Raw genomic sequence first — 23,302 nt, forward strand, 5'->3', positions numbered from 1 at the left:
CACTGTACCCTCGCAGTGAGAGAACAGATCCCAGCGACTGCTGCAAAAACTGTAGAACTTTATGCGCACAATATAGCACCTTCGATTTTCTTGTAGCTCCTGTTGTCTTTTGCTTTTGTTCATGTTTTAAATGATGAAAAATAGTAATGTGATGATATGTGGATGTGGGCATTCGTTATGCCAAGGTGAGAAATACTAGTGAAGCAGTTGTGGACACAAAGAAACATATTGTGTTAATGGGATAGATAAATGACGGCCACACTGTGTTGTTTTATTTGTGTTTTGTGTAGTAGTGAAATCACATCTTGGTTCTGCCGAGACAGAATGGCAGCCACGTTGCACGTAAAAACAAGCAGTTGCATCAAACAGCGCTTGCGCTGGAGCTTGTCTGTATGGGGGCCATGTGTTTGAAACACATGGCCCCATAAAGATAAGAAAGCTTTTGCGACCAACGTAAATCAGACAAGCCCGTTCACGGCGTGGGCCGTCTGAAAGAGAGAAAAGTTCACGTCATCAAAACCTCTTTCCCAATGGCTGGCCACCGTTTAGCATAAACGGTGACGCAGGCCAATGGGAAAGAGGGGCGGGGCTTGAAGCCCGTTACTGAACGCACCTAAAAACATCAAATCTCGCCAGTGAGAATGCGCATGGGCGCAGCCCACGCAGGCGAGACCTAAAAAGTGCATTAGCATCCCGATACTCCTTCATTTGGGATAAAAATCTGACAAATATTTACGTTCCTAAAATCTCCAAGGTAGGAAAAAATAACATGTTGAAGAATGCTTAAAACATTGCACCCTATACAAAATCTTTTTTATGAGTCAGTTTGTTTTTCATAAACAGTAGAAAGCATCTCCAACCAAATTATCAATTATTTTTTCGTATCAATTTTGAAAATATGGCATAAATAAGGTTTTATTCTCTTTTGACCCACCTTTTTTTATTTTATTTTTTAAAAGTACTAAGCCAACAATTTTAAACTAAGCAAATGAGCTTCATTGTTTGGTCGCATCATCATTCACTACACTGATTAAATACTTTAAATAAATTCGTAGTGAAATAACTTGGAAGAAAAGCTGAATAGGAACATCAGGTTTGGTATGGTCCATCAGCAGGTCCCCCACCCCCCCTCTATGTTTTTCATGAATTCCATTCTCCCAACCGGCTTCGTTTCCAGGAAAGGTACTTCCATTGTGATGACTTACTGTTTTTTCTAAGTTGCTTTAAATTAAAGTGAAATACTTTGTTACTCGTTAGTCGGGCACGGGGCATTTCCTGTCACAGGGAAACTGTAATTCCTCTATTAAATCATCATTTGGCCACAATCTTTTCCATTAGGTGTATGTTAACCATTGCTTATTTTTGGGCTTATATTTACTTGGTGTCATACATATGTAGTGCTACACATCGATCTGTGGAACTCACTTCCGAAGTCTGGAGTTGCAGCTAGATAAATTGAAAGTCTAGTGAGTTATTTTGCCATTATGGTGGCAGCTTTAGGTGGAGTAGATTGTTTGCATGCATTAATGGCAGTGGGTGTCTGACACCTGTCTGAATGTATTTGTCACTAGTTTTTAACTGTTGGTTCTAAGCCTTTGATCAAGCTTTTTGCAGCTGATGGCAAGTGCATGAGGTCCACTGCGCCAGTTCAACCTGGCAAGTAACTTAATGCAGCCTCTTCGCAGCATGCCTTGTGAAGGATTTAAAGCCACCCTTCTTCAGCTATTGTAAGTAGGTTGCCAAGTGACAATACTTCCACATGGCACTATATGGAGTGTGGACAAGTTGAGAAAGTATTTTGCTGCCAATCCAAGCCCATATTGCCAACAGGCATACAGTGTCCCCAGTGGTGAGCCAACAAGAGGATCAACATTGTAGGCTTGTAGCAACTCCAGCAATATGACTAAGAGGATTACTTGTTAGGATTAATATGAATACATTAATTACTTCTTCCTCTGAAAAAGAGTTGAATCTTGACAAGGTATTTGTGTCTTTACAAACAACTGTTAAAATGTTATGAAGAAGATATGCAAGGCAAAGTGAATACTGCTTTTCTGGGGACTGGGCAGTTGGAGGTAAGGAATTTTAAGTAAGTACGTGTAAAGCATATTTCAGACACTGTTGGTCTCCATCTGTTTGTTAGACAGGGTATTCCAAAGGGTGTTGACCTTCAATATCTACAAAGGAATAAAACAAACTTTGTGGCATCTGTGAAAGCCCTTCCTAAGAATACCCAGATCTTTTGACTGGGTGTTAGTGTTTGATTGGTTCAGATGCTCTGTCCATCACCACCCCCTTTTGTACCGCTTTGGCCGGCATAAGTGTGGCAGGGTATGCTCAGACGTGAGTCCCTTGCTCACTTTGCCACTGGATTCAAGCAAGCCGGGCTGAAGACGTCTGGAATGCCAGAAACCGGTCCTCGGAAGCTTGTTTCCGGTCCAGGGAAGGCATGGCTTGATGGCTTGGCAGTTCGGGCTGGACTGTTCCCATGAGGCACAGGGTCAGACTGATTTGCATATAGCCATGTCTGAACTGGGGTGGCAGAGTGGGCTAAAGAACGGTGATGGGTCAAACCCAGATCTTTTGACTGGGTGTGAGTGTTTGATTGGTTCAGATGCTCCGTCCATCCACCCCCCCCCTTTTGTACCGCTTCCTAAGAATACAGGCAATTTATACTTGGGCACAGCTGTGGCTCCTGGAGGATTTGAGTACAGGTACTGGAGTATGACTGATGTGCCACCATGGAGGCCATAAATGTGTCATCTTGTTGCCTGAAAATGTAACCTCCATCCCCTTGGAGTACAAAGCTACCTTCCTAGCTCTGAAACAATTCCTTCCGACTCTTGGCCAGGGCAGGGTTGGGCGATGGGATACTTGAAACTTGACTTCCATGCTTTACATAAGTAAGGGAGGGACTCATCCCCATCCACTTAATCAATGTGCAGTAACACTAACTTTCACTGTTAGAAATCAGCTTCCAGTGATACTTTGACTTTCTTTACCTCTGACCCTGTATAATGATCCAGTGACTTTCGGCTGCATTTGCACTAAAGTACAACTTACATAATACATACTATGTTGTGCAATTTGGTTGAGTCTGACAATGGGCTTTGCCTTTGGGCATTTTCCATGCTGTCCATCCACCTGGCAGACATTCAAGGCACACAGGCAGACCCGTTAGATTGGCCTGCTCTCATTACAAAATTGAGCTGCATATTGGTGGGAAGAGGACACTTTTCTTTCTTTTTTTAGGATGGAGACCAACCTGTGTGTTTCGGATACCAACACTAAGGGCCATCTTTATTTATCCTGGATGGGCATGAGATTTCTGACACCCCTCTGCCCCATTCACAGGAACAACCAGTGCTCTAAGCCCTTTCCCACTAGTTTTCATCCCGCAAATCTGAAGATGCGCAGAAACATGGAATCTAGGGTATTAACATTGGATTCTCTACACCAGAGTAGATTTTAGGAGTTTTCCGTTGCTGTCTCACTATTGTCCACGGGGTGACCAAGTAGAACAGCATGAAAGGATAATACTCTTACCCAGGCCAAGGAGTCTTAAACACACCAACAGTTCTGTAGTAAATGATGGTGATTTTGTCATTCCTCCTTGTAGAAGAATATTCACTCTCAGGCTTGTTCTTTGGATATATCCTCTTTTTTCCCCATTTGGCTGATCTGAGTTTCCAGAGTCTTTCGTGTCATTTCAAACCAAAATGTGGGACCAACAAAAATCCGCTTTTCAGTCTGTCACTTCAAAACGTAGCTGCAGAAGATCAATAACTTATTTGTCTGTTGGGTACTTCTGTCTGCAGATTCCTCACCTTATGAAGCTCCCTTAGGCGCCATACTGGATCCGGAAAAGTTGGAATAGCTTTTGTGTGCCAGTATGTGGTGCTACGGCACCCCAGCACTCTTACATCAAATGCTGTCCTTTTTCAACCCATTAAGAGGCAGGGGCAGGATTTGTGAAACTCACAGGAATGATGTGCACACACATTACCAGGAGACTTAATTGAGGAATCTGCCGGTAGAAAGCGTATCCACCAAAGACGTTAAGTAAATTGTAATGTATACTTGTGCCTGTCGATTGCTCCTCAAAAATCAATACCAAAGTGGTGGCTCTAAGGAGATAACGTAATCAAAATTTCTTGCCAAACAGACCCAGTAAAGTACGCACCTCTGCAATCTGAAGGTGGAGAACATTGTCTGGTAAGGAGCATAACTGAATACCTAGTTACAGTCTGCCATGTCCCCCACCCATGAACACTCCTGTGCAGTGCCAGAGAAACTGCCTTAACCCTGAAAATTGAGACTAACACCCCTAACCATATTTGCAGTATATAGAGAGAGAAGATGTGGCCGAACGTCAAGAGGTGCCGATTTTGGAACTGGGGAAGCAGGTCAGAATCCTGGCATTGGCTCGCTATCCTGTGATTCTTGGGCAAATCCAATAAATCTTCTCTTGCCTAAAAATAATTAGGAAATCTGACCTTTTGTAATATAATCGGTTGCTCATGTAAAGCTTTCTAATGCCCTTGCACCATGTTTGTGCTTTGTAAAAACTGCAAAACAAACAATTAAACAGCATTCATGTCCTAAAACGTTTTATTTTGAAACAATGTATTGACCCACAGTCCATTCCTGGGCTGCTCTGCTTTTCTGGGGACAAGTACATTCAATGGGGATTGGTCAGCCAGTGCATTGCAAAAATCAACAATGTGAATGCATAATCTGAGAAGAAACAAGCAGAGTAGCCCCACCCCAGATAATCAGGCTTAAAGGTGTGTGTGAAAACCGAACCCTCACAACAAGATGGAATCAATCATGGAAGGCCAACAAACTATTAGAGCAATAGAACGGAGTGCCTGCCTTTTCCATCTAACGTGCTGTAAACAAAATCTCTTGCCCGTGTATAAAGGAGGCTACCTCCTTTCTGAAAAACAAAAGAATGGGAGAAACTATGCAATCTGGATCAACTATTCACCCAAAAGAGGATTCTCCCAAAAATCAGCAGCAAAGCAGACAGTACTACTGACAACTCTGTTGTGACAGACGAGACAATCACCGGATAGGAGTCCTGCTGCAGTATAGAAAAAACCTCCCCCATACAAAGGTTTTATACAAAGGCTAGACAACTCCTAGGATTGCCCGATTCTGTGGCAGTCCACTGGTTGGAAAAATAACAGCCAGCCAGGTCTTTGTTTCAGCCCTACGTCATAACCTCAAGGTTCCAAACACCAGATGCATGACCTGCTCTACGGTGCCTATAATCCTTGTCTTGCAAAAAAGCAAAGGCTTGTTCAAAAATGTCAGGTCTTCAGGGGAAAGTAAGAACATGGTGACATCGGTCAGGAACCCCTTCACAAAGAAGAAGAGGTGTCGGGTGAAAGCTGAAATGGAGGATATGACGCCTCTGACGATACACCGTCTTCCAGACTGCCAGAATAAGTGCCAGAGGAAAGCAAATATTCCGTGGCTAGCCTACGACCAGTATCTCTAGCCTGAGACATGGAAACATCCATATCCCCAAATCACTGAAATACATTATGATATTCAACTTGATCTGCACGAAAGCATAGATATTTCACCAAACGGCAGAACCTTAAATTTGAAATCAATGAATCCAGAATAAAAACCCAAATGTCTGTGGCACCAAAGAATAAATAGTGTATTCTGTAGGGCAAAAGAGCAAACTCCAAACCAAAGAGCAAAGAACTTGTGCTAGTTATCACATGGAGTACTCTCTAAGAAGAGAAAAATGTACTCTGTTGTAACTGTCTCACATCGACAGCCCCCTCAATACATGAAAATGGCATTAAGCGTAAGGCCTCTGAAAAGCAAGGTCAAATTACAGTGGCCCGTTTAGACGAAGAATCATCCCAAAAGAATGTATCCATCGGATTTTTACACTCCCAACTGGATGCTTAAAAATGGCCTGGCAGGAGTGGAGCAGAGAGGATAAAGAAAGACTGGCGCTTTTGGTCCCGGTAAGACTAGTATTGCTGGTAAGGTCAAGGTCTTGTGAAGCATTTGAATCTTTTGTGCTGCTGATGGAACATTTGGACTTAAGATCCAAGCCTCATCATGGGAAAGTGGTGTTGCATAGTCAAATTGAAGGCCAAGGAAGCATTTTTGCAAAAGTGGTGAGAAACAAGTCTCTGAAGGGTCACAGAAGAACCAGTGGTTCTGGCCGCCTAATTTATGGTGACAAGACTGCATCTAAGAATAGGTTGGGCGTCCATGAACCCATCACAACTACTTCTTCAAAGTGTTCACTCATATTGTCCAGTAAAAGTAAAACCACCATCCGCACATCTCCCAAAGAGCATGGCATGATGGCAGTAGCTTACCAAAAGGTATTTGGCATTGCATGAACAAAGAGAGTTGCCCCCTCATGAAAACAAGTTATTTCCTACTGCCTTTATCCACAAAAGCTTTTTGTATAGTGGAGAGGTTGGAAAAAAAGCTGACATTAATTCCAGAAAAATCAGGAGCCTGTGTTAGCAGATCATCAGGCTACAGAAGAAAAGAGACATTTGAGGTCTGCTACAGCCGAACGTCAACTTGCCAGTGGGTTGCTTCTGCAGAGCATAGCGGAACTCAGATGCAATTGGGTCCAGAAAGGTATGATTAAGAGGCAACAAGATGTTTAAGAAATATACGCAATTTAAGCTATGCAAATAGCAAAAGCAATTCAAAAACTTCAGCCACCTTTCATAAGACGGTCTCAAAAGAAAGAATGTCCTCCAAAGGGACTGCCACAAGCCATTCAGTAAAAACTCCAAAGTGGGGGCTTCATCAGAGTCCAAATAAAGAGAGAACGGGGGCCACCTCACTACTGACCTTCTGAATAAGGAACCCTTAACTTAAACATTAACAAGGCCATCCTTCTCCGTGTATTCTACCATGTCCAGGACCCGCTCTGTGACTAGAGTGCTTCAGAAATGGATTTGGACTTTGTACCATGATGAAGCAATGAGCAAACCTTTAATGGCAAAATAGGGGCTTCCAGGATTGAAGTGACTTCATGTGCATCAATAGGGTAGGCGTGGCCAGGTAGAGGCCATGGGTGTAGGTATGGTCAAAGGTCAAAAGGCACCTCTGGCAATAGGTGAAAGCTGCCACTTGAGTGGAGTCAGCACCCAGAGCTAGAAGTGCCTGGAGTGGATTCAGCAGCATCTGACATCGAGCTGGTCACATGTACGGAGCTCATGTATATAGACCACAAGATGGTCTCGAAGACGGCAGTGAGGTTGAAATTGGACAATGGGGCTGACTTCCTGAGGCATGAAGCCATCCTTCTTCATGTGTCCCAACAATGGGCTCTGAAGGGCCCCTAATTTGGTTGCTTGGCCTCTAGATATAAAGAAAAGTTCCTCCTGATCCTCTGCATTCTTCATGTGAATGAAGCTACATCTGTAAGCAGACCTGGAGGCATTTGTAAGATTCTAACTCCAAAGGCATGCATTATGGGGTCAGAAAACCATCCTTAAGGTTGGGAATTCAGTGTGGGAAAGCATCTCTTTTAGAACTAATTGTATTCGAATTGTAAATGTTTGGTATTATTGGCAATCTGTCCTCCAGGTATGGAGTGAGGGTGTTCGGACTACCAAAAAGTTATTTGTTTGGAACCTTTGCACAGGTAGTGCATAGTCCACCTTCCTCCATGCACCCTACCTGCCAGCGTCTCTTACTACCATCTGGGTGATTAGTTCATATTGTGTGTAAAATGAGTAGCACTGGGGACTTGGAAGCCATGTGTGCTCAGATGAATCACACTGTGCCAGAGATATAACATTTAAAGCAACACATGCTGTGCAAAGGTACTTGTTTTCCCAGGAAGTAGACTTACAGTTAAAGTCACTACAGTTAGTTACTTGGACTGTTTTTCATTTGCATCTGAGATCGTGTATTTGAAAGCATGTGGAGACAAATGTACAAGTTCTCATTTGCCTATATACTTGTGTTATGCAATGTATAAATACTTGTTGCTTATGTGCTTCTTTTAGGGAAATGCATCATGTGAGAAAACAGTTGCAGACTCTCACCAAGCAATGTTTTGATGTCGAGAAAGAAGTGTCCAGCTATCAGCACTATATTAATGAGGTACAGCCACTGGTTGGTAGAAATTGTAAGGTGTTTTTTAGATTGTACAGGAGATGCAGACTCATTTACAATATTTGCCTTGGAAATGTGACGTTTGTTTCATTATGATGCATTGCGACTCGCTGCATCCATCTCCAGCATCCCTTTACGCCTTTCGATGTATATGTGTGTGTGTGTGTATATATATATATATATATATATGAGAGAGAGAGAGAGAGAGAGAGAGAGAGAGAGAGAGAGAAAAAAGATGGTTGTGTAACTAGTATTTGGCATGAAAAGGTGTTAATGATATATGTGACATGAATCTGAACCCATGTGTATTTTGACACTGCTTTTACTCACCTTTCATTCCAGGTTCAGGAATCGATGCCACAGAAAATGTTTGCAGCTTCAGGAGGAATGAAACATGCTATGAACCAGATATACCAAAGTCCGAACACCCTAGTGGAAATGACGCTCGGGTAAGCAGTTGCTTCGGTTGCGGACAAAGTAAATCAGCTCTGACCAACACTTGCTAGAGGAAAAATGTGAGACTGTTTTCTCATTTAATGTTTGCCAAAGTGGTCAGTTCTTTCTGGTTTGCTTCAGATAGGGTTACTTTTTTTTATGTGTGACAAATTGTGAAATGTTGATACAATTTCATGGTCAAGTCCAGTGTATGAAAAAGTGCAGCAGATACTCTGAAGCATTAGTAATCTTCCATCTTGAGTGTCCTTATGACAGCAAGCCCAGTTAGCTGACAATGCAATAGTATAGCATAGTAAATTAGCCTTCTTTCAGCTGAAATCTATAACCTGCTCTATCTGCAAGTGATGGGCTTGTTGTGAAATCTAGATATTGTTGTTCTTCTGAGGTTAATCGTCATCTTGTTGCCTGTTTAAAATCTTTCTTTACTTTTATCTCTGGTACTCCTCACAGCGTCCACTGATTTTCCTCTGCGACAGATAAAACATTGTAATATTCTATCCATGTTTATGTCCTATCAACATGTCTTGATTCCATCCTTTCATTTTTTTCCGAACTCTTTCTTCTGGACAAAACATTTTGACATCATCCGATGTGCCTAAATTCTGAAGGTTCTATTTAGTCACTAATTGCTATTCTGTCATCCCACCAAAAATTGGTACTTTCACTTAGTTTATTACAACTGAAGCTCACTGTATAGAGAAATAATACACTTCCAACCAGGTTTCTCAGAGGTCAACTAAAGGATTTGTTTCTACCTTTGTTCATTTACCTCCACTCATCTTCTCTCTGCCCTTTCACCCGAACTCGACATATGCTGTATTATTTTCCAATACAATTCTGCAAATTGTGCACCCTGTAAACTCATTTGCCTTCTTTGTACTTCCTATTACTATGTGAAGCCACCTGCGGCAAAATCAGTGCCTGAAAAGTACCAATCAAAATATAAAAGCACTACCAGGAAATTGTTTAGTTTTGGGAAATTTTTCGTGGAGATGGAGGCATTGTGACTCCAGCATGTACTTGGCTTCAAAGTAAAACTCTTATTAGTTTCATAAATTGCCTCTTTAGGTGAGGGCATCATTTTCCACTCTTAAAACAATTAAGCCACCCCACCAAAAAAGAAACGTGCTTGAGTATTTAAACTGGGAAATATGGAAGGCAAGAGTATTGAGCTGTAATCCTGTCACCCCCACCCCCTTCTTAGTAATATTCTATGACCTTCAGTCAGTGCTTAATTTGAGTCAGTGGTTTCTGATGCTCAGCACCGGCACTTAATTGTCAAAACCAAAGCTTGTGACAGTCTGCCACAACATGGCGGTGTCTGGCTAATTTGGAGATGACACCTACAACAGTCGATTATTAATTCAATATACGTTACAAATTACCATTACCTACCGCCCAAGCTATTCTTATAGCTTTGGGGGCTTGAATAGTCCCAAGAGTTGGAAGGTTAGTAGTTATGGTGTGACTACCATTGGCAGCATGGCAAGGGCAATGTGTGGTGCAAACTGCAGTGGCCTCCTGACTGTTACAGCCAAGCACCTGTGTTAGATAGGGGAGGCTCTTAAATGGCAACCTCCCCTCACCACCTGACGTGCTGTAACCAATACCAGGGGACAGGGGGAAAAAACAGATAAAAGACAGAAAGTGATAGCAGGAATTGGACGTGAGATGAGGAAAGCGGTAACAATGACGAAAGCCCTGGCACTTATTTTATTTTTACAATTTAAGTACTGCTTTCAGTGATCTGTTCATCACCCTCTTTCACAGTCCTTTGACAAAAAGGCCTCTTAAGGGAAGAGGATAAATACATTGACAGTTGTAACTCAAGAGGGAAATTAGTACCATGGTAATTGTTTTTTAACCCACTAGGAATAATGTATACAGAGATAACTATGCGTATTACTCACAAAGTTTCTTTAACTTCTTTTCCGACGCCCAATACTTCCTTCTTGACAATTTTCGAAGCTTGCATGCATGTCTTCTTCAAACGTTAACTCCACTTGACAACTGCTACACCACTTTTCCTACTAATGCCCCTTCACCACATTCTTTGGTTACTCCTGCACTGTATTTCCCTTTCCTTTCCTTTTTCCGTATTCGCAGCACAAACTGAATTTCTTATCTTCTTCTCACCACTTGTTTCTGATTCTACTTCACCCGTGGTTCTTTCCACCAGCTAAGTTCCGCAACTCACTCTGTGTTTCCTTTCCTCCGTTAACCAATCGTCGCCATCTGTTGTAGGGGAAGAAATGCTGTCCACAAAGATGTATTAAAAACGTAATTGTGGTTTATTAAGAGTCACAGAGAAAAGCTGGTGTCCACATCATGGCTAACGGGTAACTGACCAGAAGCCCTGACATAGAACACCGCCCCAACAAGAAATCTAAATAGAACCAATCTTTAAAGGGAAAGCCCACATAACATGGTAAGAATATAACATATCTATTATTGGCAAATGACCACATAAAATATTTTGTTAGGTGTTGAGGAGTTACATTTAGAGTTAGAAAGCTGTCACTAAAATCAGTAATGTTGACGGTTTGTATTAAAAACAACCTGAGAAGGACAGAATGGAAGCTATTTCTGTTGCAACATTACATGTAGCAGATTAGTAAATGGAGGGTACTTTTACACAGAATGTGTTGCTTTATCTAATGTCACTTCATCAGTATGTTGAAGTAACTAGTTTGAAGAAGCCTTAATTCTGCATTTTTGAAATGTAACCTCTGAAGAATATTTAAATTCTCAACATTAATACACAATCATTTTCCCAGCAACTTCATGGTTCTGCAGGTTCTAATGGATCAGCACTAATAGCCATATACATAGAATATTCCCTCAAATATGCAGGGACCCCGTAATACGTGTCTTTACCACGGCAGTGTGGATAAAAACTTCAACTGAAGGTTGGCAATTCAAACTTCCAAAATAGGTGTCACCTCTATAGCACAAAACAGGTCAGCTTTTACAGTTTTATTTTCTTTCTGGAAATGGCAAAATAAAACCAGCTAGCTGGAAAATATGTCATATTAGTAGCAGGAGCCCTTAAATCCTTGAATTAAAGTTAAAAATATTAAGGAAAAGGGTGCCTGTAAGGTCAAGAGTGAACAGCGTAAAAAGGTACACTGCTCTTTTGAAGGGCTAGAATTGTCCTTCTACCTCCATGTACTTTATTCACAGTTTGCCTCAAGGCTCAAGCTTTATCTGGCTTTTGCTCAGAGGTGCATAGTACCCCTATTGTTCAAGGAATTTTCTTTAGAATTCAGTATTTGTCATCTCTGTTTGATGTTCCTTACAGCTGCAAAGTTCTTCTCTTTTTTTTTTTAGGAGATTTTCTTCACAATGCCATCACCTCTTGTCAAGTGTCCCTTCTGTGGGAAGAAAAAGGCTGCCACAGACCCACGCTCTGTGTATGTGGTCTGCTTACTTTCCTTACAATCTGTGAAAGACTAAGGTTTGTCAGAAAATGGGAAAAAGAGCCCTGAAGGACAGAGTAGTCCATCGGAACGGAAAGCTTGGAGACCTTAGAGCAGACAAGAAGAGAAATAAACACCAGAAGTGGGCCAGAGAGTGGGCATTCTCCCTGCAAGCTTCTGAAAAGGATTCCCGAAGAGGAAGATCCAAGGAGAGAAAGAGGCATTGACACTGTCCCCATCCCCATCACTCCAGGCACTACCACCACTCCCAGGAGCACAGGTCAACATCATAACCGGGTTCAGAACCGATATGCTCGCTGTTGAAGGCCATGTTAAGCAGTAGGGACAGCACAAACGGGCAAGTCATGAATCGGGTGTTGATGGCTCACAAGACAGCTGAATGCTATACCTTTGCATCCTCAGGGCAGCACACTAATGTGCTGAGGTTCTGCATTTTATCCAGTCCATTTACCCTTCACTACCGTTGAATGCCTAATGTTACTTTTTGAATGCATTTCTTTCATAAAGAAACAGTCATTTTGTACACTGCCCACCGTGTGACACTTCCGCTTTGTCTTACTACCTCATAGGAGAGAGCTTATGATTTGGGCTTATAAAACTATAACTCAACTCTGCTGGCTTTTTCTCTCCACCTGGTCCTTGCTCACTCTTACAACTGGGCTTGTTGCCCAATAGCCATCCTAACACTTGGAGGTGGATTTGAGTGCAGAGGTCCCAGAGATTTTAGCGGCTCATCACCAAAATGTTGTACTTGGATGGCAGGAACATCGTACAAAAGTCGGGTGGCAATCATGTAGGCCGTAGCGGCCAGATATCAGATCGCAAAATACCGTTCACAAATTGCAACCAATAGTTTTTCAACCAGTAAAGAATTTTACAAACCAACATATACTTGGATTGTAAAATACCAAATCGTGAATCCCAATCTAACATACATCATAAATATTAATGAGGTGGAGCACGGATTGCGACTCACTAAGATTAGAGGCCATCAAAGAGATGGGGGAGGCCTGCTGGTGTTTTTAGACCACCATGTTTGTGATCGCTTTTAAATGAAGCATACTTGGAAACAGGGTTGTATTTAAAAAAAAGAAAAGCATTTCTCCAGAGCTGACAGTGATCCAATGGACTATTGCCTATTGCCCAACAAAGGTTTTTTGTTTAATTCACACGAAGTGGAAGAGGCGAATAAGTTACCACTTCCTATAGGGTCGTGGTAACTTTTCAATGTTTTAAAGGACTTCCGTATACCAAATCTGCATCCAGTGCTAAACCCATTTTAGAGTAGGAGAATATTTTTCAAAATTAAAAATAGGATAAGTAATCAGTTCACCTGAAAAAGCATTTTAGAGGTTGCCAATGCTAAATCTAAGCTTTTGGGACCATAAACATTTAGTCCATCTGGCCTTAAGTTCTTTGTTCCAGGTTAGGCCTTTAGGTTACAGTCACAGCAAGTAGATCCTTTTATGGCACCATTTGTCCTCCATCTGTAATCAACTCTGAGGCCTCACTTAACACACTGACACCAATATTCCTTGCGATAACGTATTCCAACAGCATCCACACTCCGCATTGTCCAGCATGGCCACTCAGCCCATGCATACACAGACACATCATGTCACTACACTACACCATCAATTATAGGTTATAACCTAACTTTGGGTACGAAGTAGGGGCCAGATGTAGCATTATACTGGTCGCAGATTACAGCGAATATTCTTATGACCAGTATTGAATTTTACAAACTGACTTATGTACAAATGGGTCAGTTCGCAAAAATTCCTAATTGGAGTTGGTCACTGTTCGACCCACCTCATTAATATTCATAAGGTAGTTTGCAAATTGAGACTGACTCAGATTAGTGGCAGTCAAAGAGATGGTGGCCTGCAAGGATCAGCACATCACCTGGTTTGTGATAGATTTTTTCTCGAAATGGTTTTTGCCATAGGATGGCGAATAGAAACTAAGTGCATACTCCTGTTGCGCACCTTAGCTGGAAGTCACTAAACAGGCTAGAGTGACATGAAGTGCTAACCAGTTTTTCCCAGCAAACAGAGGCTAGATTGAGGGTTCACTTGGACATGGCACATGTAAATGATGTGCAATAATGATTGATTCATTAATTGAACTGAAGTATATGACGTAGCTGAGCCACAATGTTCTTAGAAACTTGCTGAGACCACGGCAATCGATGGCCCTGCCTAGAAAGGGTCTATAGAATGTGACTCTTCCCTGAGCAGGGTCTCAAGAAGATGGGCAGGTGTGCTCTTGACTTTGCCCGAGCTACTAGCTGGTGACTCCGTGGGGTGGTCTGGTCTCCTTTGCCATTTTTGAGGATGAAAGGACCCTGGGCCCAATACAGCAACTAGAGTCATGGGCCTGGTACAGCACCCAGGATCCTGGACCATGGGAGACAGGCAGGTCACCAACCTTTCTGTGTAGGTCTGGCTAAGGAACAAGCCTATACTGTTTGTTTAGTTCAGGTGCTAGCCCCTATCTTGGTGGTAGACCAGGATCAGCTTAAATGTCTAGACAACTCTTTGTGGAAGGACCTGGAAAGGGAAATCAGAGCGCGTTGGCTCTCAGAACTGTGTGCTTTACCCTTACGGCCTTTCCTGTAACTGGAGCATGAACCTAGAGATGGGAATGCCAAATTAAACCAGCCTATGGAGGTCAGTGAAATAATCTTAGGAAATTCAGATGACGTTGGGTTTACTGTCCTGTACTTAGCTTAAGTCATAGACCCTTGTGTTGCAGGTGTGGGTATGCCTGCCCACCTCTGCTTGATTGTGATCTTTGCTTGTGTTGTGAGATCTTGACTAGAATGTATACCTGGGTATAATCCTTCTGAGCACAGTTTCATTACCTATATATTTTAGTGCGGGAGTGCTCTCTGCATCTTCACTTTAAATTGCCCAAGTAAAGGAATGTTTGCCACACTGATTTGGTGCCTGTGGTCCTTGGGAGATGAAATGCCTTTATGCAGTTACTCTTCAACTGACACTTCCTATTCTGCTCTCATTAGATAAAAACGCTACATGAAAGCTTTGCAGTGTACACATCCATTCTTAAGGACTGTTAGCCCACACCTGGCACAAACACAGGGCCCCATCCTAGAGACAAAAGGGGACTTTGCTCTGTAGCCCATATTAAACACAAGGATCTGGAGCTAGTAGTAACTACACTTGGATCCTGGGATCTAATTACTGAAATGCATTTACTCACTAGAGTAAACAAAATCTTTGTCACTTGCCTTCATTACAGTTGCTCCTCAACCAGCATGCGTTAACATTTTAATTTTATTTTGTTTATTTGCAGCATGAGAAAACTCAAGGAAGAAATGCAAGGAGTGGTTAAAGAGCTTGCTGAAAACAATCACATTTTGGAAAGGCAAGTATTAATGTACTTCTAGTTTGTTTGGTTTGTTTACTTTTGTTTGGACTTTACAAATTTACTTTTCATGTGTCTCCCATGGAATATGTGAGATGCAGACTTCCTTCCTTTCTGGTCTGAGCTGTGGCATGAGGATCATATGTTGTTCTTCACCTCGCCAGTCCTACTCCTCAAGTCTCGTGGTTTTCGGTCTTAAAAATGATTTGTCATTAGCAATACAAACACACGTTCATGCTAAATATTGAAAGCTTATAAAAATGCTAGGATTGTAAATGTGTTGTATTTGTAAAGCGCACGGCTGCCCACGGGGTGTCCCGGCGCTGCACTCATACCACTGTGGAACCCTTCCTGGCTTTTCCATGTGAAATGTCCACTCCTAGGCACCTCCAAGGTGAAGCCAGGCATCCAAGCGCTGCTGGGGCCGTTGTGGAGATTAAGCAAGCTATTGCCCAGAGTCACAGAGTGGGACCCATGATTAGACTAGGCACCAAGGCGAGAATTATCAGGTCCAGGGAGATTGAGTCCAAGAGCCGCCGAGGCGGGAATTGAACCCTGGTCCCGGGCCAGACCTCTGCATCAGGGTCTGCCGCTCTAACCATTGAGCCACGCTTCTCCACAAACGTGTTCTATTGTTTTTATATTTCCACACTGGAACAGTAAGTTCTCCTAATTATAGATTAATGATGGAGTTGTTTGAAGTAGTATGTAGAGGCAGCAGAATATGGAGGAACTCGCTTTAGTGATTGCCTTGCAAACACTTTTCAATATATTACATTTTTCAACGGTTGTACAGTAAGCAAACCTAGCTCTTTATGTGAACTGATGAATATTGGGTACATGACCTGCACAGATCAAGGTATTTTCCAAGTAAAGAATACAACTGCATAATACATGTTTAAAATGGGGCATTAGCCAGTCTGACACATTTTTAAGGAGCTCTTACCTTTTTTGGTAGAAGAGATCATAGGGGCAAGATGATGGTGTTTTGACAAATGTCCAAAATGGAAACCAAACCGTATTACTGTACCCACTACTATCCTTAATCATAGCTTATGTCTTTAGTGTGTCAAATACATTACATAGTTTAGGCCACCATATTACCTTAAATGTGTTAGATTGGTCTGCCTGCTAAAGACCTTAGTGTGAGTACATTGTCTGTATTGATCTCTCCTGTCAGTATTACCTATTGGTCCTCCCGTCATCTCTGGTATCCCACAAATCAAGACATACTCTTCTTTTATAAACGGTTTTGCTACAGGGTTCTTCATGTGATTACCAGATGTGAATTATTGTGTCTGAGTGTTGACAATCTGACCAACATGTGGTAGAACCTTAATAGAAGGAGTGCAACCTTGCTGGGTGAAAATCAATCAAAATCATAGTTTCTGATGGATAATCCTACCCACAGGGTTCACACTTTGTGAATCTCCCCCAGGTGCCAGGTTGGACCCCCCCCCCCTTGACTCTCTCTCTCCCTCAACCCCTTGCTTTGAAAATCTTGTTCTTTTGTCCTCAAGCAACCATGAGCCTCCTGAAGGGTACAAAACTGCACACTGTTGGACCATTAGGTTTGACAATTTGGTAATTTGAATAGTGCAGAGTTATTGCTCCATTCACTTTCAGGAAACTCCTCTCCACATTCTTCCCATTTGTTCTGTCGCGTCAGTTGATGTGGCAAGAAATAACTATGTTTTCTAGGAACATGAGCTATAGAATTGATTCTCCAGGCAGATATAGGCTTGGGGTGTTACTCCAACTACTTTTGGGTTGCGAAGGAGGACAAGCATCTTTTGCCCTTTCTAGATTTTTGTTGTCAAAATATTTCCTCTACAAGGAAAAAGTCAAGATGCTCCACCTTAATCAAAGCCTTGGAATCAGGGGATTGGTTGGTTTTGCTTGATTTGTAGGATGTGTATTTTCATAGACCAGTCCTGCAGTTGCTCGGAAAGTATCTGTGTTTTGATGAGGGCTCCATTCAATGCCAGTTTGTCGTGCTTCCCTTCAAGCTTACACCAAGCTCTCTGGTCTTTACAAATGCTGTGTTACTGGAAAAGGCTCATCTTGTCAGGTCGGGGATACGTGTGTTTACAGCATGTGTTGTGCATTACCTTGCCATCTTGTGTTGCATTTGGAACATTACAAGATGTACACTTAAACAAGTTTAATTTTCAGTTTTGAGAATGACTCGTGATCACATAACATCATCACCACACAACTCCACCTCAGATTATTAATTTTTGCCATCATGTTCACAGCTAGAGTCTTTGACTATGTAGGGTCCGTAAAAACTAGATTTTAAGTACTGCAACAAAGAATGGATGTTACCAAACAACATTGACTTCTACAGCGCATCAAGACATGGAAAAATATTGATTCGACTTATTGACAAACATCAAATCCTGCTTACTCTCTTTCCAGACTCATTAGAAGTTGCGACTTAGGCACATGCGGTTTCCAGGAAACCTGCCTTTAACCACACGGAGGTTAAGCCTTGAAAAAATACCTATGCTACTGAAGAAGGTCCTGCCTTGAAAGGCTGCCTGTGAAGACATGTTGTTCTCAGTTGCTGCTTCAGAACAGGCTAACTTTTGACACCGAAAAGCTCTCAACCCCTGAAAAGTGTTGAGAGAATGCTGCAAAAAGTTCAGGATTCCAGATGAAATCAATTTTTCTCAGCCCAAGCAGGCCATATTCTACCAAGGTTTCTTGAGGCTGCTAAGTGTTCCAAAACACGCCGTTTTCACATTATTAACCCCTTCGCTGCTAGGCCTTTTCCCCCTCCTGTGCTAAGGCTTTTTTTGGTGTTTTGGGGTAGTGCGCGCTTAGGCCCTTGTAACTTTTTGACCACATAAGGGATCCGCGCCAAATTTGCGTCCTTTTCTTCCAACATCATGGGGATTCAAAAGGCGCCCAGGGTTTGTGGATTCCCTTGGAGGGGTCCCAGAAATTAACCAAAATATAGTGTTTTTTTTGTTTTTTTCAGAAAAATGGGAAAAACGGGCTGCAAATGAAAGCCTCTGGCTTTTTCCCTGAATATGGTATCAAAAAAGGGTTTGTGGGGCTGAATTCTCCATTTTCTCAGCTTTTAGGGAATGACAGTGTTTTGTCAGAGAACCGAAATTTTTCACTCAGTTTTGGCATTTTTCTGGGACATAGCCTATTTTTGCTATTTTTAGAGCTTTCCACCTCCTTCCAGTTAATGGTAGAAATGAGTTTGAAAGCAATAATGGATCCTGGAAAGCTTTACATTTCCGAAAAATAGACAAAATTCTGAATTCAGAAAGGGGTCATTTGTCTAAATCCATGAAGGGTTCGTTATAGAAACTAACAGTTAGATATTGGAATATTTGAAAATTTCTTGAAAACAACGGCCTTTTGTCTCAACGTTTTCACCTATAACTTTCTCTAATTTTGACAGCTCTTGGAAAGCAATATACCGTTACATCCGTTAGACCTTCCTGGTTGTGGGGATATATGGGACTTGTAGTTTCACCAAGAACCCGACGAACCCAGATCCAAAAACTGAGCAGCAACTTGCAATGGTATTTTTTCATTTACTGGGTATAGTGCACTTTGTCTTGGAAAATGTACACATGGAATAATCTGCATGAAAGACACCTATGTATGTATGAATTGGGTACAAATTATAGAGTTCAGAAACAGTATATAATTGCACATTTTCAAAGTTGGGAATACTCATACTAGCATGAGAATTATTGGTCATTTTTCATAAAGTTTTTTTTTCTACACAATATCTTTCATTCAAAGGGAGAAATGCAAGAAAGCTCAATTGGTAATAACAGTTGATTTACAAATCTGAATTACCCCAAGTGTCCCGATAAAAACGGTACCTCACTTGTGTGGGTCGGCCTTGTGCCTGCGACAGGAAACGGCGCAAAATGCAACGTGGTCACACCTAAATTTTGCAGTTACAAATTGACCCTTTTTTGGCAAAGTGCCTACCTGTAGTTTTTGCACCCTAGTTCTTCCGGCACCTAGGGAAACCTAGCAAACCTATACATTTTTGAAAAGTAGACACCCAGGGGAATTCAGGATGGGATGACTCGACTGCCTACCACCAGGTTTTGTTACCCAGAATCCCTTGCAAAGCTCAGATTTTGAAAAAAAAAACACATTTTCCTCACATTTCTGTGGTGGAAAGTTCTGGAATCTGCGTGGATCAACAAATTTCCACCCACCCAGCGTGCCCCCAGGTCTCCCGAAAAAAATGGTACCTCACTTGTGTGGGTCGGCCTTGTGCCTACCACGGGAAACGGCACAAAATGCAACGTGGTCGCTCCTCAATTTCCCAGTGAAATCTTAAGCTCTTTGGACAAAGAGACTACCTTTTGTTTTTGAGCCGTAGCTCAACCAGCACCTAGGGAAACCTAGCAAACCTATACATTTTTGAAAACTAGACACCCAGGGCAATTCAGGATGGGGTGACTCGTCTGCCTACCCCCAGGTTTTGTTACCCAGAATCCCTTGCAAACATAAATATTTGACCAAAAAAACACATTTTCCTCACATTTCTGTGGTGGAAAGTTCTGGAATCTGCGTGGATCAACAAATTTGCACCCACCCAGCGTGCCCCTAGGTCTCCCGAAAAAAATGGTACCTCACTTGCGTGGGTAGGCATAGTGGCTGCGACATGAAACCGCGCAAAACGCAGCATGGTCGCATCTCAATTTCCCAGTGAAATTTAGCACGATTCGGACAAAAAGACTACCTTTTGTTTTTGCGCCGTAGCTCTGCCAGCACCTAGGGAAACCTAGCAACCCTATACATTTTTGAAAACTAGACAACCAGGGCAATTCAGGATGGGGTGACTCGTCTGCCTACCCCCAGGTTTTGTTACCCAGAATCCCTTTCAAACAAAAAAATTTGACCAAAAAAACACATTTTCCTCACATTTCTGTGGGGGAAAGTTCTGGAATCTGCGTGGATCAACAAATTTCTACCCACCCAGCGTGCCCCCAGGTCTCCCGAAAAAAATGGTACCCCACTTGCGTGGGTAGGCATAGTGGCTGCGACATGAAACAGCGCAAAACGCAGCATGGTCGCACCTCAATTTCCCAGTGAAATTTAGCACGATTCAGACAAAAAGACTACCTTTTGTTTTTGCGCCGTAGCTCTGCCAGCACCTAGGGAAACCTAGCAAACCTATACATTTCTGAAAACTAGACACCCAGGGCAATTCAGGATGGGGTGACTCGTCTGCCTACCCCCAGGTTTTGTTACCCAGAATCCCTTTCAAACAAAACAATTTAACCAAAAAAACACATTTTCCTCACATTTCTGTGGTGGAAAGTTCTGGAATCTGCGTGGATCAACAAATTTCCATCCACCCAGTGTGCCCCCAGGTCTCCCGAAAAAAATGGTACCTCACTTGCGTGGGTAGGCATAGTGGCTGCGACATGAAACAGCGCAAAACGCAGCATGGTCGCACCTCAATTTCCCAGTGAAATTTTGCACGATTCGGACAAAAAGACTACCTTTTGTTTTTGCGCCGTAGCTCTGCCAGAACCTAGGGAAACCTAGCAAACCTATACATTTCTGAAAACTAGACACCCAGGGCAATTCAGGATGGGGTGACTCGTCTGCCTACCCCCAGGTTTTGTTACCCAGAATCCCTTTCAAACAAAAAAATTGGACCAAAAAAACACATTTTCCTCACATTTCTGTGGGGGAAAGTTCTGGAATCTGCGTGGATCAACAAATTTCCATCCACCCAGTGTGCCCCCAGGTCTCCCGAAAAAAATGGTACCTCACTTGCGTGGGTAGGCATAGTGGCTGCGACATGAAACAGCGCAAAACGCAGCATGGTCGCACCTCAATTTCCCAGTGAAATTTTGCACGATTCGGACAAAAAGACTACCTTTTGTTTTTGCGCCGTAGCTCTGCCAGAACCTAGGGAAACCTAGCAAACCTATACATTTCTGAAAACTAGACACCCAGGGCAATTCAGGATGGGGTGACTCGTCTGCCTACCCCCAGGTTTTGTTACCCAGAATCCCTTTCAAACAAAAAAATTTGACCAAAAAAACACATTTTCCTCACATTTCTGTGGGGGAAAGTTCTGGAATCTGCGTGGATCAACAAATTTCCATCCACCCAGTGTGCCCCCAGGTCTCCCGAAAAAAATGGTACCTCACTTGCGTGGGTAGGCATAGTGGCTGCGACATGAAACAGCGCAAAACGCAGCATGGTCGCACCTCAATTTCCCAGTGAAATTTTGCACGATTCGGACAAAAAGACTACCTTTTGTTTTTGCGCCGTAGCTCTGCCAGCACCTAGGGAAACCTAGCAAACCTATACATTTCTGAAAACTAGACACCCAGGGCAATTCAGGATGGGGTGACTCGTCTGCCTACCCCCAGGTTTTGTTACCCAGAATCCCTTTCAAACAAAAAAATTTGACCAAAAAAACACATTTTCCTCACATTTCTGTGGTGGAAAGTTCTGGAATCTGCGTGGATCATCAAATTTCCATGCACCCAGTGTGCCCCCAGGTCTCCCGAAAAAAATGGTACCTCACTTGCGTGGGTAGGCATAGTGGCTGCGACATGAAACAGCGCAAAACGCAGCATGGTCGCACCTCAATTTCCCAGTGAAATTTAGCACGATTCGGACAAAAAGACTACCTTTTGTTTTTACGCCGTAGCTCTGCCAGCACCTAGGGAAACCTAGCAAACCTATACATTTCTGAAAACTAGACACCCAGGGCAATTCAGGATGGGGTGACTCGTCTGCCTACCCCCAGGTTTTGTTACCCAGAATCCCTTTCAAACAAAAAAATTTGACCAAAAAAACACATTTTCCTCACATTTCTGTGGTGGAAAGTTCTGGAATCTGCGTGGATCAACAAATTTCCATCCATCCAGTGTGCCCCCAGGTCTCCCGAAAAAAATTGTACCTCACTTGCGTGGGTAGGCATAGTGGCTGCGACATGACACAGCGCAAAACGCAGCATGATCGCACCTCAATTTCCCAGTGAAATTTAGCACGATTCAGACAAAAAGACTACCTTTTGTTTTTGCGCCGTAGCTCTGCCAGCACCTAGGGAAACCTAGCAAACCTATACATTTCTGAAAACTAGACACCCAGGGCAATTCAGGATGGGGTGACTCGTCTGCCTACCCCTAGGTTTTGTTACCCAGAATCCCTTACAAACATAAAAATTTGACCAAAAAAACACATTTTCCTCACATTTCTGTGGTGGAAAGTTCTGGAATCTGCGTGGATCAACAAATTTCCACCCACCCAGCGTGCCCCCAGGTCTCCCGAAAAAAATGGTACCTCACTTGCGTGGGTAGGCATAGTGGCTGCGACATGAAACCGCGCAAAACGCAGCATGGTCGCACCTCAATTTCCCAGTGAAATTTAGCACGATTCGGACAAAAAGACTACCTTTTGTTTTTACGCCATAGCTCTGCCAGCACCTAGGGAAAACTAGCAAACCTATACATTTCTGAAAACTAGACACCCAGGGCAATTCAGGATGGGGTGACTCGTCTGCCTACCCCCAGGTTTTGTTACCCAGAATCCCTTACAAACATAAAAATTTGACCAAAAAAACACATTTTCCTCACATTTCTGTGGTGGAAAGTTCTGGAATCTGCGTGGATCAACAAATTTCCACCCACCCAGCGTGCCCCCAGGTCTCCCGAAAAAAATGATACCTCACTTGTGTGGGTAGGCATAGTGGCTGCGACATGAAACAGCGCAAAACGCAGCATGGTCGCACCTCAATTTCCCAGTGAAATTTTGCACAATTCTGACAAAAAGACTACCTTTTGTTTTTGCGCCGTAGCTCTGCCAGCACCTAGGGAAAACTAGCAAACCTATACATTTCTGAAAACTAGACACCCAGGGCAATTCAGGATGGG

At 42.7% G+C, this 23,302-nt stretch overlaps 1 protein-coding gene across 3 annotated transcripts in view; it reads left to right on the top strand.

Moving 5' to 3' along the window:
* The window catches only part of TBK1 (TANK binding kinase 1), a 428,747-nt gene that overhangs the window by 334,950 nt on the left and 70,495 nt on the right, over positions 1-23,302 (top strand). For all 3 annotated transcript variants that reach the window (XM_078676127.1, XM_078676137.1, XM_078676146.1), the window contains exons 18-20: positions 8,016-8,112; positions 8,467-8,573; positions 15,339-15,410. In XM_078676127.1, coding sequence (XP_078532253.1) covers positions 8,016-8,112; positions 8,467-8,573; positions 15,339-15,410 — 276 coding nt within the window. The remainder of the gene's footprint in view (positions 1-8,015; positions 8,113-8,466; positions 8,574-15,338; positions 15,411-23,302) is intronic.

Source organism: Lissotriton helveticus, chromosome 1_1 (assembly GCF_964261635.1).
Source record: "Lissotriton helveticus chromosome 1_1, aLisHel1.1, whole genome shotgun sequence".
In the NCBI taxonomy this organism is placed as follows: domain Eukaryota; kingdom Metazoa; phylum Chordata; class Amphibia; order Caudata; family Salamandridae; genus Lissotriton; species Lissotriton helveticus.